At 48.3% G+C, this 14921-nt stretch overlaps 3 protein-coding genes across 10 annotated transcripts; 2 read left to right on the top strand and 1 right to left on the bottom strand.

Moving 5' to 3' along the window:
- Window positions 1–5: 5 nt before the first annotated feature.
- Window positions 6–6760, bottom strand: si:dkey-154p10.3 (zinc finger protein 84). 3 transcript variants are annotated; one of them, XM_044219583.1, is made up of 8 exons: window positions 6647–6760; window positions 5560–6032; window positions 3432–4086; window positions 3286–3346; window positions 2801–2956; window positions 2425–2558; window positions 1136–1259; window positions 6–372 (listed from the first exon to the last, which is right to left on the bottom strand). In XM_044219583.1, exons 2-8 carry the CDS (start codon window positions 6010–6012, stop codon window positions 219–221), a joined length of 1737 nt encoding a protein of 578 aa, XP_044075518.1. In that variant the 5' UTR covers window positions 6013–6032; window positions 6647–6760; the 3' UTR covers window positions 6–218. The 3 variants fall into 3 exon arrangements, with proteins under 3 accessions (XP_044075518.1, XP_044075517.1, XP_044075519.1); XM_044219582.1 differs by having other exon boundaries at window positions 3286–3361; XM_044219584.1 differs by lacking the exon at window positions 1136–1259 and having other exon boundaries at window positions 3286–3361.
- LOC122886864 lies at window positions 6671–10075 on the top strand. 5 transcript variants are annotated; one of them, XM_044219636.1, is made up of 5 exons: window positions 6671–6807; window positions 8193–9079; window positions 9162–9218; window positions 9372–9808; window positions 9850–10075. In XM_044219636.1, exons 2-5 carry the CDS (start codon window positions 8635–8637, stop codon window positions 9967–9969), a joined length of 1059 nt encoding a protein of 352 aa, XP_044075571.1. In that variant the 5' UTR covers window positions 6671–6807; window positions 8193–8634; the 3' UTR covers window positions 9970–10075. The 5 variants fall into 5 exon arrangements, with proteins under 5 accessions (XP_044075571.1, XP_044075570.1, XP_044075567.1 ...); XM_044219635.1 differs by having other exon boundaries at window positions 8193–8780; window positions 8838–9218; XM_044219632.1 differs by having other exon boundaries at window positions 8193–9218.
- Window positions 10076–10798: 723 nt separating this feature from the next.
- On the top strand, window positions 10799–14309 carry ccr9a (chemokine (C-C motif) receptor 9a). 2 transcript variants are annotated; one of them, XM_044219638.1, is made up of 3 exons: window positions 10799–11009; window positions 12087–12171; window positions 12452–14309. In XM_044219638.1, exons 2-3 carry the CDS (start codon window positions 12130–12132, stop codon window positions 13505–13507), a joined length of 1098 nt encoding a protein of 365 aa, XP_044075573.1. In that variant the 5' UTR covers window positions 10799–11009; window positions 12087–12129; the 3' UTR covers window positions 13508–14309. The 2 variants fall into 2 exon arrangements, with proteins under 2 accessions (XP_044075573.1, XP_044075572.1); XM_044219637.1 differs by having other exon boundaries at window positions 10802–10995.
- The last annotated feature ends 612 nt before the right edge of the window (window positions 14310–14921 follow it).

The following is a 14921-nucleotide window of genomic DNA, read 5'->3' on the forward strand; positions in this document are numbered from 1 at the left end:
TTCAGTTTTTATGTTGCGTCACATTTTTTACTTTAATGCAAAAATCCAACCAGCAGATCCTTAAAAAACACAAAATTAAACTTTATTTAAAACCATCAGACTGTCTGTGACATCAGCAGCACGTCTGGTGACATCATCCTGCTTTCATCATCAGACTCGACACAGCAGTCCCGCCCACGAGCTCGCGGTCCAATCGGAGCGTCCGATCACCTGCGAGGTCACAGCGCGGCATGCTGGGAGGGGTCGTGGTGTCTGCGGACGTGTCTGAGCAGCAGCTGGCGGTCGGGACTCGAGTACTCACACTGTTGGCATGGAAACGCCTCGCCGGTGTGATGACGGCGAGCGTGGAGGTCCAAACTCTTCTTCTGGATACTGAGACAGAAAAACAGCAGGTCTGTTCAGGAAGTTAATGTCACCACGGAAACCCCACTCACTATCACCCACAACCAATCACAGCAGAGACACACGTGTAATGAACCAATCACAGCAGAGACACGTGTAATGAACCAATCACAGCAGAGACACACGTGTAATGAACCAATCACAGCAGAGACACACGTGTAATGAACCAATCACAGCAGAGACACACGTGTAATGAACCAATCACAGCAGAGATATGATAAAACAGACGATACAACAAAATAAAACCAACTCATTTAAAAACTCACTTTTCTGTCACTTTCTCTAAAAATCCAGCGTGACTGAACGAGAAGCAACAGGAAGTGCGCCGGGCTTTGAAGCCAATTTGACATAGCGGCCAAACCGTGTAATTACAGCGTCCGGGTCACGTGACGCACGCGGCCCGGAGACGGCTGCGACCCGTCCGAGTTACGATTCGATCTTTTTCTCCCCATTCAAGTTAGCGGACAGCTGAACAGGAAGTCAGCCGGCTCGGCGGCGGAGTCTCTGCTGTGCGACCGAGCAACGATGGGAGCCCCGCCTCCGACGCCGTTTCCTGTTCTCGTTAAACTTCCAGGGCTCGTGCGTCATGTGATCCACCGTGATCGTGAAAATACCGATTACAGCTGCGGCTGTGACTGATCGTCAACAGTGGAGAGCGGACAGGAAATGAGGAGAGAGATGAGCAACGACATGTAACGTGTGTGTGTGTGTGTGTGTGTGTCAGGTGTGTTACCTGCTGTAGTCACAGTGTTGACACCTGTACGGTTTCTCCTGACTGTGAGTTCTGCAGTGTCTGAGCAGAGAGCTGCGGTCTATAGAGGCGTACGGACAGTCAGCACACCTGTACGGCTTCTCACCTGACAACACACACACACACACACACAGTCAGTGTTCTCAGGTGTGTGTGTGTTACCTGTGTGTGTTCTCAGGTGTGTGTGTTACCTGTGTGTGTTCTCAGGTGTGTGTGTGTGTGTTCTCAGGTGTGTGTGTTACCTGTGTGTGTTCTCAGGTGTGCGCGCGTTACCTGTGTGTGTTCTCAGGTGTGCGCGCGTTACCTGTGTGTGTTCTCAGGTGTGCGTGCGTTACCTGTGTGTGTTCTCAGGTGTGTGTGTTACCTGTGTGTGTTCTCAGGTGTGTGCGCGTTACCTGTGTGTGTTCTCAGGTGTGTGCGTTACCTGTGTGTGTTCTCAGGTGTGTGTGTTACCTGTGTGTGTTCTCAGGTGTGTGTGTTACCTGTGTGTGTTCTCAGGTGTGTGCGCGTTACCTGTGTGTGTTCTCAGGTGTGTGCGCGTTACCTGTGTGTGTTCTCAGGTGTGTGCGCGTTACCTGTGTGTGTTCTCAGGTGTGCGTGTTACCTGTGTGTGTTCTCAGGTGTGTGCGCTGTTACCTGTGTGTGTTCTCAGGTGTGTGTGTTACCTGTGTGTGTTCTCAGGTGTGTGCGCGTTACCGGTGTGTGTTCTCAGGTGTGTGCGCTGTTACCTGTGTGTGTTCTCAGGTGTGTGCGCGTTACCTGTGTGTGTTCTCAGGTGTGTGCGCGTTACCTGTGTGTGTTCTCAGGTGTGCGTGTTACCTGTGTGTGTTCTCAGGTGTGTGCGCGTTACCTGTGTGTGTTCTCAGGTGTGCGTGTTACCTGTGTGTGTTCTCAGGTGTGCGTGTTACCTGTGTGTGTTCTCAGGTGTGTGCGCGTTACCTGTGTGTGTTCTCAGGTGTGTGTGTTACCTGTGTGTGTTCTCAGGTGTGTGCGCGTTACCTGTGTGTGTTCTCAGGTGTGTGCGCGTTACCTGTGTGTGTTCTCAGGTGTGTGCGCGTGCACCTGTGTGTGTTCTCAGGTGTGTGCGCGTTACCTGTGTGTGTGTTCTCAGGTGTGCGTGTTACCTGTGTGTGTTCTCAGGTGTGCGTGTTACCTGTGTGTGTTCTCAGGTGTGCGTGTTACCTGTGTGTGTTCTCAGGTGTGTGCGCGTTACCTGTGTGTGTTCTCAGGTGTGCGTGTTACCTGTGTGTGTTCTCAGGTGTGTGTGTTACCTGTGTGTGTTCTCAGGTGTTGCAGCAGAGACGCCTTCAGTCTGCTGCTGTAGGAACAGTGAGGACAGGTGAACGGTTTCTCTCCTCCGTGGACGCCCAGGTGACGCCTCAGAGTCAGCTTGGTGGAGAACTTCCTGTAGAGAAAAAGCATCACAGCTAAAGCTACCAATCACAGCCCTGCAACAGCTAACACACCTGTCACACACCTGGTTTAACTGAGGTCTCAGTGACTTTCAGGCGCTCTGTCAATTTAGCCGGCTCTTACCTATCCTCTCCTGTGATTGGTCAGTGTATGAAAGTGTCCTGAAGCCCTGTGACACCTGCTGAGAACAGTCTGATAACCTGTGGGGTGAGGGATTGTGGGTAATGTAGTTACCTGTGACAGAGAGAGCAACAGAAACCCGTCTGGTCTCTGATCTCAGCAGACGTCTCCTCGCCCTCCTTCTCTTCTTCTTTCTTCTTCTTCCTCCTGGCTTTCTTCCTCTTCTCGCCGACGCTCTGCAGTGAACCAGTCTGAGCTCTACTGGTCAGTCTGGGAACCAACACACACAAATACTGCTTCCTGATTGGCTGGCAGGTGTAAATTAAATTAAATTAATTAATCAAAGTAAACACAAAATAAACAAATGACACATCATCACTAACAAATTAACGATATTTTCAATTTTCAACTGAATTTGATCAGATTTGTTTTTACAAATTAAGATTTCTGTGGATTTTTTTACATTTTGTGAAATGTGAAGATTCAAGAATGTTTGATTATATTTAATATTTAATATCATTACAGCAGCAACAACATTTTGACATTCATTTTGGGACTTAGTTCTCTGACTGTCAGGTGAGGACAGTTTAATCGTCTACCTGTCCGTACGCTCTGCCTCCGTCCCTCCTGCTCGTCCAATCAGCCGGCCCCTCCATCCGTCTGGAGGAAACAAATCTTCGTCACTGTTATTATAGTGTTGTTATTGATTATTGGTTGATTGTTGTAGCTGTTGAAGGTATTCTACCTGAGCGGACGCCGTCGTGTGTTTGTTGTTGGTGAGCGTTTCGCGACGCGGCGCTCCTGAACGTCCTCCGACAGTTCGGACAGCTGATTGGCCTCGACGCTGCCTTCTTCTTCTTCTTCTTCTTCTTCTCTTCCTCCTGTTTGTGTTCCTCCCTCCTCCTCCTCCTCCTCCTCCTCCTGCAGTGGCTCCTCCAGTGAGGCTCCAGCTCCTCCCAGCTGTCGGCCGTCCAGCCGCAGCAGACGCAGCCGAACCCGCCGGCCCCCCGGTGAGACCGCACGTGGACGTCCAGCAGCCGCCTGGACGGCAGCGTCAGAGGACACAGGAGACACAGCAGCCTCCGTTTACCGGAGGGTGAAGTCCTCGTCTCCCGCCCGTCCGTCTCGCTCTGCTTCAGGCTGTCGGGCCGCGACAGGCGGGGCGAGGCGTCGGGTGGAGGCCGCCGGACGGGCTGGGAGGCGGGCGGAGGAGGAGGAGGAGGAGGAGGAGGAGGAGGAGGCGGTTTGGCGGCTGAGATGCGACACAGTCCCAGAGTCATGAGGTGAGCGGACTGCGCCATCTCCTCCTGGGTGGCGGGGGGGCCGATGGGACAGGACAGATCCACTGAACCCCCCTTCAGAGGGAAGATGGAGGACTCCTCCTCAAACAGAGTGCTGACCTGCAGACAGCAGGAGGAGACTTGATGGAAGACCTCGAAGCTAAATGTTCTACAAACAGGACGTCAGGACAACATCAACACTACAATCTCACAAACGTTACTGCGGCCCCACTCAAAGACCCCCTGTGGGTCCCGGACTCACTACGCTGAAAACCACCAACAGCACGGACTTCCTGTCTCAAACGCTCTGAGCCGCCTCTGATCGCACAGCGGCAGCGCGTTGTGTAATCTACTGCGACACACAGATGAACATGAACAGGCTTCAAGCTGAAACAACGGTGGCGTTTAAAGCCTTTCGTTCTGATACTCTCTGCCACGGCTTCATTTAACCCTGTTCCTGCGAGTGTTTCACAATAAAAGCCTTGTTAGGAAATGAACGGATTCTGTCCACTGAAATGCTAGAGGGCTTTTAATTTGAAACAGACACAGGAAGTGCTGAGTTTGCATTAACAGCATAACGCAGTAACGAAACGTTAACAAGTCAACCGGGAGCAGATCAGAAAACAGCGAGGCTTCATATTAAAGTTAAGGCAGCCGAGCTGAAGCCTGCGAGTGCGAACCTACTCACGATTCCATCAACACACATTCAGGGCATCACTAACCACAGGTACAGGTGAGTCGGTGATGATGTCACAGTACAGTCGGGTACAGGTGAGTCGGTGATGATGTCACAGTACAGTCAGGTACAGGTGAGTCGGTGATGATGTCACAGTACAGTCAGGTACAGGTGAGTCGGTGATGATGTCACAGTACAGTCAGGTACAGGTGAGTCGGTGATGATGTCACAGTACAGTCAGGTACAGGTGAGTCGGTGATGATGTCACAGTACAGTCAGGTACAGGTGAGTCGGGTGATGATGTCACAGTACAGTCGGGTACAGGTGAGTCGGTGATGATGTCACAGTACAGTCAGGTACAGGTGAGTCGGTGATGATGTCACAGTACAGTCAGGTACAGGTGAGTCGGGTGATGATGTCACAGTACAGTCAGGTACAGGTGAGTCGGGTGATGATGTCACAGTACAGTCGGGTACAGGTGAGTCGGGTGATGATGTCACAGTACAGTCGGGTACAGGTGAGTCGGTGATGATGTCACAGTACAGTCAGGTACAGGTGAGTCGGGTGATGATGTCACAGTACAGTCGGGTACAGGTGAGTCGGGTGATGATGTCACAGTACAGTCGGGTACAGGTGAGTCGGGTGATGATGTCACAGTACAGTCGGGTACAGGTGAGTCGGGTGATGATGTCACAGTACAGTCGGGTACAGGTGAGTCGGGTGATGATGTCACAGTACAGTCGGGTACAGGTGAGTCGGGTGATGATGTCACAGTACAGTCGGGTACAGGTGAGTCGGGTGATGATGTCACAGTACAGTCGGGTACAGGTGTGAACTTGGTGAACTCTGCATTGAGAAAGGCCTTGTGTGTTTCTCTGTGTGTGTGTGTGTGTGTGTGTGTATGTTAGGTGTGTCACCTCACAGGTGTGTGCGACCTGCAGCCCCCCCTCACTGCTGATGTCACAGGTGGGCGGGCTCATGTTGTCCAGCATGTTGTAGAGCAGGAAGTCCTCGTCCTCGTCGCTCTGCTTCGACTCTCCATTCAGATCCAGCTGATAGGGCGACACCCCCCGCTGGAGTCCCGCCTCCTCTCTGCCGTCAGCCCCGCCCCCTCCATCAGCCCCTCCCAGGTACGTGAGGGTGGGGGGGCGGTGCCTGAGCAGCAGGTGGCTGCTGATGGAGGTTTTCAGGCCGCAGGTGAACTGACAGAGTTTACAGCGATAAAGCTCCACCAGGAAGGACTCCGCCAGCCCCCCCGACAGACCCTCCACCTCCCCACAGTACAGACTGGAGCTCACAGCCCCGCCCACCACCTGCAGAGTCACAGGACTGATGTCACGGTACCGCTGCTTCACTGACGACATCACCATGACATCACAGAGGACGCCCACTGAAATCAGAAGAACAATACAGTTCATTCAGTGTTGTTCAGTCAGGACCAGAGTCCAGAGTCCAGAGTCCCAAAGACACACTGAAGCCCCATCCCTGTTTCCCGACATGCATCTACAGATTAGCGCCGCTGCTAAACACCGAGGCAGCTGATGTTTCTGTTGTTCAGCTTCTTCCTTTGGTTTGTCTGTATATATTATCATTCATATTAAATAGTAAAATATTATCATACATTAAAACATAACTCCATAATTAAAATCTTCACAAAAAAACGTTCAAAATATCAACAACGTGCCTCAAATATCCGCAAAACTTATAAAATATAAATATAAATAAAATCCGCAAATTATTCTTAAAAACTGCTCAAATCTTTTCCACCAAAAACCCCAAATATCCAGAAAACGTCACAAACACGTCATGAAATTAGCATCACAGAAAGCTAACGGGGCTAACATGCTCGTGCTAGCAGTGAGCTAATCAGCCATTTTGCGTTAAGGGAGCTGCTGAAGCGTCATCGCTGCGTCACGTGTTAGCTGTTTGATGTTCAACAGAGCGGGAACATGTTCAATAAAAGCGCTTTAAGGTTAAATATTCAAAAGTTTCCCTAAAACTCACCTGCTACCTCTAACACAAGTCTGCTGCTGCTGTTTACTTCCGGGTTTCTTCTTCTACGGTCTACGTCACGTCTGGTCGCCTCTACCGCCACCTGGAGGAGAAGAAGAAGACGGTCAGAGGCCTTCCTGGATGGATCATGTTTGATGTTTACAACCTTGCAGGTACATTAAAAGGACTCCGTGTCCCCCAGAGGACATGTAACTGTGTACATGTGATGTTGGCGGAGATTTAAGGTGGAACTGAAGAGTTTTAGAGTGACGAACCTGAACCTGGTCTGAACCTGAACCTGAACCTGGTCTGAACCCTCAGGCAGCGAGCGTCCTCACAAAGACACGCACACGTGTCGACCTGTTTGTTCTGCAGCTGCTTGTTAACGTGTCAAACTCGCTTTTCTGCTGTTGATGTGAAGGTTGAATATCAGTTTCTCAGGTCTGTGTGCTTTCGACCCGCCGAGACCTACACTTCTTCATTTCAAATAAATCTTTATTAAGTTTCAACAAGTTAAAGTCCAGCTCCTCACACGAGTCCTGTTAATGGAGGACGAAAAGAATCTAATGGACTCGCATAGATTATGTTCAGTGATGCTAGGCTCTATGCTAACACTTTAGCATAGATTATGTTCAGTGATGCTAGGCTCTATGCTAACACTTTAGCATAGATTATGTTCAGTGATGCTAGGCTGCTATGCTGCTAACACTTTAGCATAGATTATGTTCAGTGATGCTAGGCTCCATGCTAACACTTTGATGCTAGGCTCCATGCTATTTAGCATAGATTATGTTCAGTGATGCTAGGCTCCATGCTAACACTTTAGCATAGATTATGTTCAGTGATGCTAGGCTCCATGCTAACACTTTAGCATAGATTATGTTCAGTGATGCTAGGCTCCATGCTAACACTCCATGCTGATGCTAGGCTCCATGCTACACTTTAGCATAGATTATGTTCAGTGATGCTAGGCTCCATGCTAACACTTTAGCATAGATTATGTTCAGTGATGCTAGGCTCCATGCTAACACTTTAGCATAGATTATGTTCAGTGATGCTAGGCTCCATGCTAACACTTTAGCATAGATTATGTTCAGTGATGCTAGGCTCCATGCTAACACTTTAGCATAGATTATGTTCAGTGATGCTAGGCTCCATGCTAACACTTTAGCATAGATTATGTTCAGTGATGCTAGGCTCCACGCTAACACTTTAGCATAGATTATGTTTAGTGATGCTAAGCTCCATGCTAACACTTTAGCAACTTTAGCATTATTATTATGAAAAATATGAATCTATGTGGTTTATGTCCTTTAAACAAATGTTTGTATGATTTTATCTAAATTTTTCAAACATACAGCCACATCATAAAAACTGTATATAAACAAAACAAAAACAAATAAATAATTAATATTATTCTTATAAACAGGTTTCATCTGTTTTTGTTCCATATTTCTTCCACATGAAGTCATTTTATAACCGACATAATAATTATATAGTAATGATAATTATTACATAATTGATTTTAGGGTATTTTCCCCCTCTCCCTGTCTGTCAGGTCGATTCGCGGTACGCGACATGAAGCAGACGGTGGCGGTCGGCGTGGCGAGCGTCTCAAAGGTCGAGCTGATGTCACTTTCTGTCAGACGACCAGCTGTCAATCAAAGAAATCAGTCCATCATGAATAAAACCTCATGAGACCGGGAGGCGTGTTTTTATTGGTCGCTCTGCTGCAGGTGCTTCATCAAACACCTGTCAGGGGGAGTTGGTAACCGTGGTAACCTGCATCTCACAGCCGGCTGCTGGTCACTGTTTGTGTTTAATAACAGAAGAAGAAGAGCAATATGAACAGGAAATGTATATCAGGTCACATGACCAGGATGTTTTTTCCTGTTCTGACAAGACAGGAAGCTGAGTGTGCGTGCGTGTGTTTGTGCGGTTGCAGCTTGTCATGCAACCTGCTCGCTGTGAACACGCCGCTCTGAACACGCTGTCACGCCATGTGGCAGAGTCCTGTTTCGATGCTGTCACGCACACAGCCTCGTTTCCATCACTTAGGAGGACGTTACACTGACCTGACCTCAGCTGGAACCGAACCGACCTTAAAGGCTTTTAACAGTTTTTCTTTCTCAGTACAGGCGGACAGGTGTTACGGTCCGGTTGGCTGCAGGCGGACAGGTGTTACGGTCCGTCAGGTGGACAGGTGTTACGGTCCGGTTGGCTGCAGGCGGACAGGTGTTACGGTCCGTCAGGTGGACAGGTGTTACGGTCCGGTTGGCTTCAGGCGGACAGGTGTTACGGTCCGTCAGGTGGACAGGTGTTACGGTCCGGTTGGCTTCAGGCAGACAGGTGTTACAGTCCGGTTGGCTTCAGGCAGACAGGTGTTACGGTCTGGTTGGCTGCAGGTGGACAGGTGTTACGGTCTGGTTGGCTGCAGGTGGACAGGTGTTACGGTCCGTCAGGCGGACAGGTGTTACGGTCCGTCAGGTGGACAGGTGTTACGGTCCGGTTGGCTGCAGGCGGACAGGTGTTACGGTCCGTCAGGTGGACAGGTGTTACGGTCCGGTTGGCTTCAGGCGGACAGGTGTTACGGTCCGTCAGGTGGACAGGTGTTACGGTCCGTTGGCTTCAGGCAGACAGGTGTTACAGTCCGGTTGGCTTCAGGCAGACAGGTGTTACGGGTCTGGTTGGCTGCAGGTGGACAGGTGTTACGGTCTGGTTGGCTGCAGGTGGACAGGTGTTACGGTCCGTCAGGTGGACAGGTGTTACGGTCCGGTTGGCTTCAGGCAGACAGGTGTTACGGTCTGGTTGGCTGCAGGTGGACAGGTGTTACGGTCTGGTTGGCTGCAGGTGGACAGGTGTTACGGTCCGTCAGGCAGACAGGTGTTACAGTCCGGTTGGCTTCAGGCAGACAGGTGTTACGGTCCGGTTGGCTGCAGGCGGACAGGTGTTACGGTCTGGTTGGCTGCAGGTGGACAGGTGTTACGGTCCGTCAGGTGGACAGGTGTTACGGTCCGGTTGGCTTCAGGCAGACAGGTGTTACGGTCCGGTTGGCTGCAGGCGGACAGGTGTTACGGTCCGGTTGGCTGCAGGTGGACAGGTGTTACGGTCCGTCAGGTGGACAGGTGTTACGGTCCGGTTGGCTGCAGGTGGACAGGTGTTACGGTCCGTCAGGTGGACAGGTGTGGAGGTGGACAGGTGTTACGGTCCGTCAGGTGGACAGGTGTTACGGTCCGGTTGGCTGCAGGTGGACAGGTGTTACGGTCCGTCAGGTGGACAGGTGTTACGGTCCGGTTGGCTGCAGGTGGACAGGTCTGAAAATATACTTTAGTTAATATGAAGCTTACTGATACTGTGGTACTTTCACTAGTAAAGGATCCGAGTACTTCTTCCAACACACACACACACACACACACACACACACAGTGTAAAACACACACACACACATTTGGATTTAATAATTAAAACAAATTCATAATGATATTTTATTGTTTTGATGTTTCAGGTTAGAGCCAGGTTCAGGTGTGTGCGTGTGTGTGTGTGTGTGCGTGTGTGTGTGAGAGAGAGCTTTCTAACAGGAAGTGAACAAACAAACAGAAGAGAGGACACCATGTTCAGTCTGCAGGACCACAGACGCCTCAGATCTACTACAGACACTATAACCGATACTATCACATCACCACAGCACCGCGACCGCTCTCTGACATCATCACATAAAGTTACTACTAACCGCCGCAGCCAGTAGCAACAGCACGGCAACCATCACCTTGCATAGCAACCCCAGAGTCTTTGCCCCGCTGACATCAGGGTCGTGACCACAGCGCCTGTGGTACAGACGGCCCTTTGAAGAGGCGCCAGTAATGTTACGTTCTACATTTTACACCTTTAAAATCCCCTAAATGTTTTCTAATCGATCCAATTGATCAGTTTATTGACTCTTAATTTGGGTGTCGCTGCCAGCTAATTTCCATCTGCAGTCTTCTGTTTGTCCGTCCGTGAACCCGGATTTAAAATCTAAATTAAGGTTCTTTGATGGTACAAAGGAAAAGGTGCGTTTACCCCTTAAAAAAAAACCTTAATATATTCGTCCATGAACCTGTTAAACACCTGAGTTCAGGTGTTCATTAAGGGCTTTTCACATTAAGGCGGAGGCTCTCTGGACGCTGATGGAGACGTTAAGGGGAGTTAAGGGTTAATGTAAGGGATTATTGTTTGGTGGAAACGATCAGTCAGCTCCTCCCTCTGTGTTTAACTTCTGCTTTGACTCGTCTCGTCTCTGAACATCACTCTGTGGTTTAACGGACAGAAAGTCACAAAAGCTCCAAACTGAGCGACGCTGCAGAGAGGAAGAGACGCCGACTGTGAGTCCACACCTGTCTGTCTCTTTATTTCACGTCTTCTGTGTTTATTGTAGCAGTGTTATTATATTGTCATTCATCACCTGTTTATTCAGCAGCTGCAGGAGTTATAGTTAACTAATACATGAGTTAATGTCATTAACCAGTTATTACATGTTTATATGCTGATTATACCTGTTCGACAGCCTTGTGCTTCACACATGAATTAACTGCGGTGGAAAGTAACTATAAGCACATTTACTCAAGTACTATTTCAGGTACTTGTACCGTTTACTTTCAGAAGGAAATATTGCAGTTTTTACTTCCACTGCAGATTCTGCAGAGATCAAAGTACTAATACACAAGTAACAAGTAAAAGTCCTGCATTCAAACTGCATTTAATTCAAACACAAAAGAATTAGCGTCAAAAGTACCAAAAGTAAATCTCATCATGCAGAACGGCCGATAACATATATCATATTACTGGATTATAATTATTGACGCGTTAATGTGTTCATCACTTTAATGCTGCAGCTGCTGAAGGTGAAGGTGATTTTAACTACTTTATTTATATTTTATATTTATTACTTCACATCCTGCAGGACAGCTTCATTCATTTTAACTACTTTATATATATTTTATATTTATTACTTCACATCCTGCAGGACAGCTTCATGCATTTTAACTACTTTATTTATATTTTATATTTATTACTTCACATCCTGCAGGACAGCTTCATGCATTTTAACTACTTTATTTATATTTTATATTTATTACTTCACATCCTGCAGGACAGCTTCATTCATTTTAACTACTTTATATATATTTTATATTTATTACTTCACATCCTGCAGGACAGCTTCATGCATTTTAACTACTTTATTTATATTTTATATTTATTACTTCACATCCTGCAGGACAGCTTCATGCATTTTAACTACTTTATTTATATTTTATATTTATTACTTCACATCCTTTTACATTCACTGTAAAAAATTGACTTTATTGAATAAAAATCAGACTTCAGTTCTAATTGACAACCAAGATGAACTTTGAACTTGTGATGTCACAGCTGCGCTTTGTCCTGAACCTGTCTCTTCTTGTTTCTTGTAAAGGTCACTGAATGACCTCATCAATATAGACAAAGAATCAGATCATATGACCACCATGGATGACATCATGACAGCGTTCACCACCGAGGTAACAAACCCCACCCACACACAAATAATTACTGATTAGCAGTTATTGATCTATCGCATCTGCTCATTTTAGAATTTTAGAAGATTGATTAATTGATCAATTTCACTTAAACTGCAGACCCGATGAGATATGAGGTCAGACAGTTTCATGTATGAAGGATGAAAAATGATAAAAACAGAAACAAGGAGTCAACACTCGCATGATAGAACCTTCCTTTAGCTGCAGCAGGTGTGCTCAGGTGTGCTCAGGTGTGCTCAGGTGTGTCGTCTCTGCCTGTCAGGACCCGTCCTCCATCAGCCCCTCACCCACCCCTGAGGATGACTACGAATACCCGGACCTGCTGTGTGACCGGGCGTCGGTGCGGGAGTTCAGGAGACTCTATGAGCCGCCGCTCTTCTGGATGATCACTCTGGTGGGCGGAGCCGGGAACCTGGCCGTGGTGTGGATCTACCTGAACTTCCGGCGGCGACTGAAGACCATGACGGACGTGTACCTGCTGAACCTGGCGGTGGCCGACCTGCTGTTCCTCATCACACTGCCACTGTGGGCGGAGGAGGCGTTGCATGGCTGGAGCTTCGGCTCTGCCCTCTGCAAGGTGAACGCCGCCCTCTACAAGGTAAACCTGTTCAGCAGCATGCTGCTGCTCACCTGCATCAGCGTCGACCGCTACGTGGTCATCGTGCAGTCCACCAAGGCGCAGAACTCACAGGTGGAGCGCCGCCGCTGCAGCCGGCTGATGTGCGTGGGAGTGTGGCTGCTGGCCCTGCTGCTCGCCATACCCGAGCTCGTGTTCGCCACCACCACTGAGGGGAGCTCACAGGAGTACTGCAGGATGGTGTTCCCACCTAGCTTGGGTAACAGCACCAAGATCCTGGTGCTGTCGCTGCAGGTGAGCATGGGCTTCTGCCTGCCTTTCATCGTCATGGCCTTCTGCTACAGGGTCATCGTTGCCAAGCTGCTCAAGACCCGAAACTTCCAGAAGCACAAGGCCATGCGCGTCGTCCTGGCCGTGGTGGTGGCGTTCGTCGTGTCCCAGCTGCCCTACAACTGTGTGCTGGTGATGGAGGCGGCGCAGGCCTCCAACATGACCATGACGGACTGCGAGGAGGTGAAGCGCTTCGACAAGGCGGGGCAGGTGCTGAAGAGTCTGGCCTACATGCACGCCTGCCTCAACCCCTTCCTCTATGTGTTCGTCGGCGTGCGTTTCCGCCGCGACCTGCTGCAGCTGCTGCGCATCTGCCGCTGCCAGCCGCCGGCCAGTAAGAGTAAGCTGAGCTCCACCACCAGAGCCTCGGTGATGTCAGACAGTGACACCTTGCAGGCGCTGTCGCTGTAGAGACGCCGACTACTGCCGCCGCTTCTGTGGTTTAACTGTGATGTCGACAGACGACATCATCACTCCGTCATCACCCTAAAACTCTTCTTCATGTGTTCATTAAGGGCTTTTCACATTACGGTGTTTTAAGGGGTTTAGTTTTCCAAATTAAAGGTCAAGTGAAGGACACACTATCTAGTGTTTGTGTTTTCAGGGAAATTAAAGGGATTTTTGTGTCAGTGAAGCAGTTTCTCTTCAGCTATCGACAATTCGACAAATTCAGATAACAAAAAGGCTGAACTGAAATCAAAAACATTTAAGGCCTTGAATGTATCACCCCGACATTAAGACTTTCCAGAACTTTCTCAGGTGTTTTCCAGGACCAGGTGTTTGCCTGTATACTGAACGTGAAGCTCATTTAAAGACGAACTGCGTGATTTCCAGCTGCTTGGTCATGTGATTGTTTTCCTGAGATGTTCACTGTGTTGCATCATCCTGTTGGAACAGGAAACGCATCACATGGAGGAAGTGACATTAATGTGAATGTGCTGTTGTTGTAGTCAGACTCCACTGAACAGCACTGCTAACAGATGCTAACAGCACTGCTAACAGATGCTAACAGATGCTAACAGAGGCAGCAGGATGCTAACATGACTTCTCTGTGGACATTTCTCTCTGCAGATGTTCTGTGACGGTGTACATAGTTTTCTGGATGTTTTTTGGTCGTGTACATAAACATGAAGCGTCTGTGTGTCCCAGACTGAAGTGAATGTAAGTGTTTTTATGTGTTAAATGACAAACATTAAAGCGTGATTAAAACGTGTTTGTGCGAGCGTGAAAAACAGAGTCACTGGTTTCTTCACATCCTTCCTCCTCTCATCCTGTTGTAACTCTGAAGTTTGTTCTGTGAAAACCAGAATACACAGTTCCACTTCTGATCATATCAGTATTAGCACCTGTGACATCTGCATCTGCTCTTATTCTCTCTGAGAGGTCGGCCCACAGCTGAAAGCAAATACCCACATGATCAATAAATAGTTTAGCTGTAATGCATTTGTTTATTTAAATCAATAGATTTGCAAGCGCGGTGTTGATGGACAGTAACAGTTGGTTTGGGTCTAATTCTTTAAAAAGGTTTGTGGTCATTAGATGCTGCGTGTTAATAATTAAAGTCTGTTGTCCCACAATGCCGCACTGCAACAGAAACGAGTCGAATATTCAAACGTTTAGACGAAGGTGGAGTGGATCCTTCAAGATAAATGTATCAGTCATCTGCACATATACAGAAATATAATATATATATATATATATATTGTTTTTTTGATCATATAGATAGCATATTTAGCAAAATGTCATGTGATTCACTCTGGTGATTTCAGTTGGTCCAAAATGTCTCATTGTTGTTTTCATGACATCGACTCTGTCTGCTGAAACA

This window comes from Siniperca chuatsi, linkage group LG13, assembly GCF_020085105.1.
Source record: "Siniperca chuatsi isolate FFG_IHB_CAS linkage group LG13, ASM2008510v1, whole genome shotgun sequence".
Lineage (NCBI taxonomy): Eukaryota > Metazoa > Chordata > Actinopteri > Centrarchiformes > Sinipercidae > Siniperca > Siniperca chuatsi.

Bases quoted from the DNA above. Each gene is read 5' to 3' on its own strand.
- si:dkey-154p10.3 (XM_044219582.1), bottom strand. From the start codon at position 6,012: ATGGTGATGTCGTCAGTGAAGCAGCGGTACCGTGACATCAGTCCTGTG. The intron at 2,559-2,800 runs GTAACTACATTA...TTTTCTCTACAG, and splicing joins TGTTGCTCTCTCTGTCACAG to GAAGTTCTCCACCAAGCTGA. The intron at 373-1,135 runs GTAACACACCTG...TTTCTGTCTCAG, and splicing joins CAACACTGTGACTACAGCAG to TATCCAGAAGAAGAGTTTGG.
- LOC122886864 (XM_044219632.1), top strand. From the start codon at position 8,635: ATGTGGCAGAGTCCTGTTTCGATGCTGTCACGCACACAGCCTCGTTTC. The intron at 9,219-9,371 runs GTGTTACGGTCC...GCAGGTGGACAG, and splicing joins GGTTGGCTTCAGGCGGACAG to GTGTTACGGTCCGTCAGGTG. The intron at 9,809-9,849 runs GTGGACAGGTGT...ACGGTCCGTCAG, and splicing joins CAGGTGTTACGGTCCGTCAG to GTGGACAGGTGTTACGGTCC.
- ccr9a (XM_044219638.1), top strand. From the start codon at position 12,130: ATGACCACCATGGATGACATCATGACAGCGTTCACCACCGAG. The intron at 12,172-12,451 runs GTAACAAACCCC...TCTGCCTGTCAG, and splicing joins TGACAGCGTTCACCACCGAG to GACCCGTCCTCCATCAGCCC.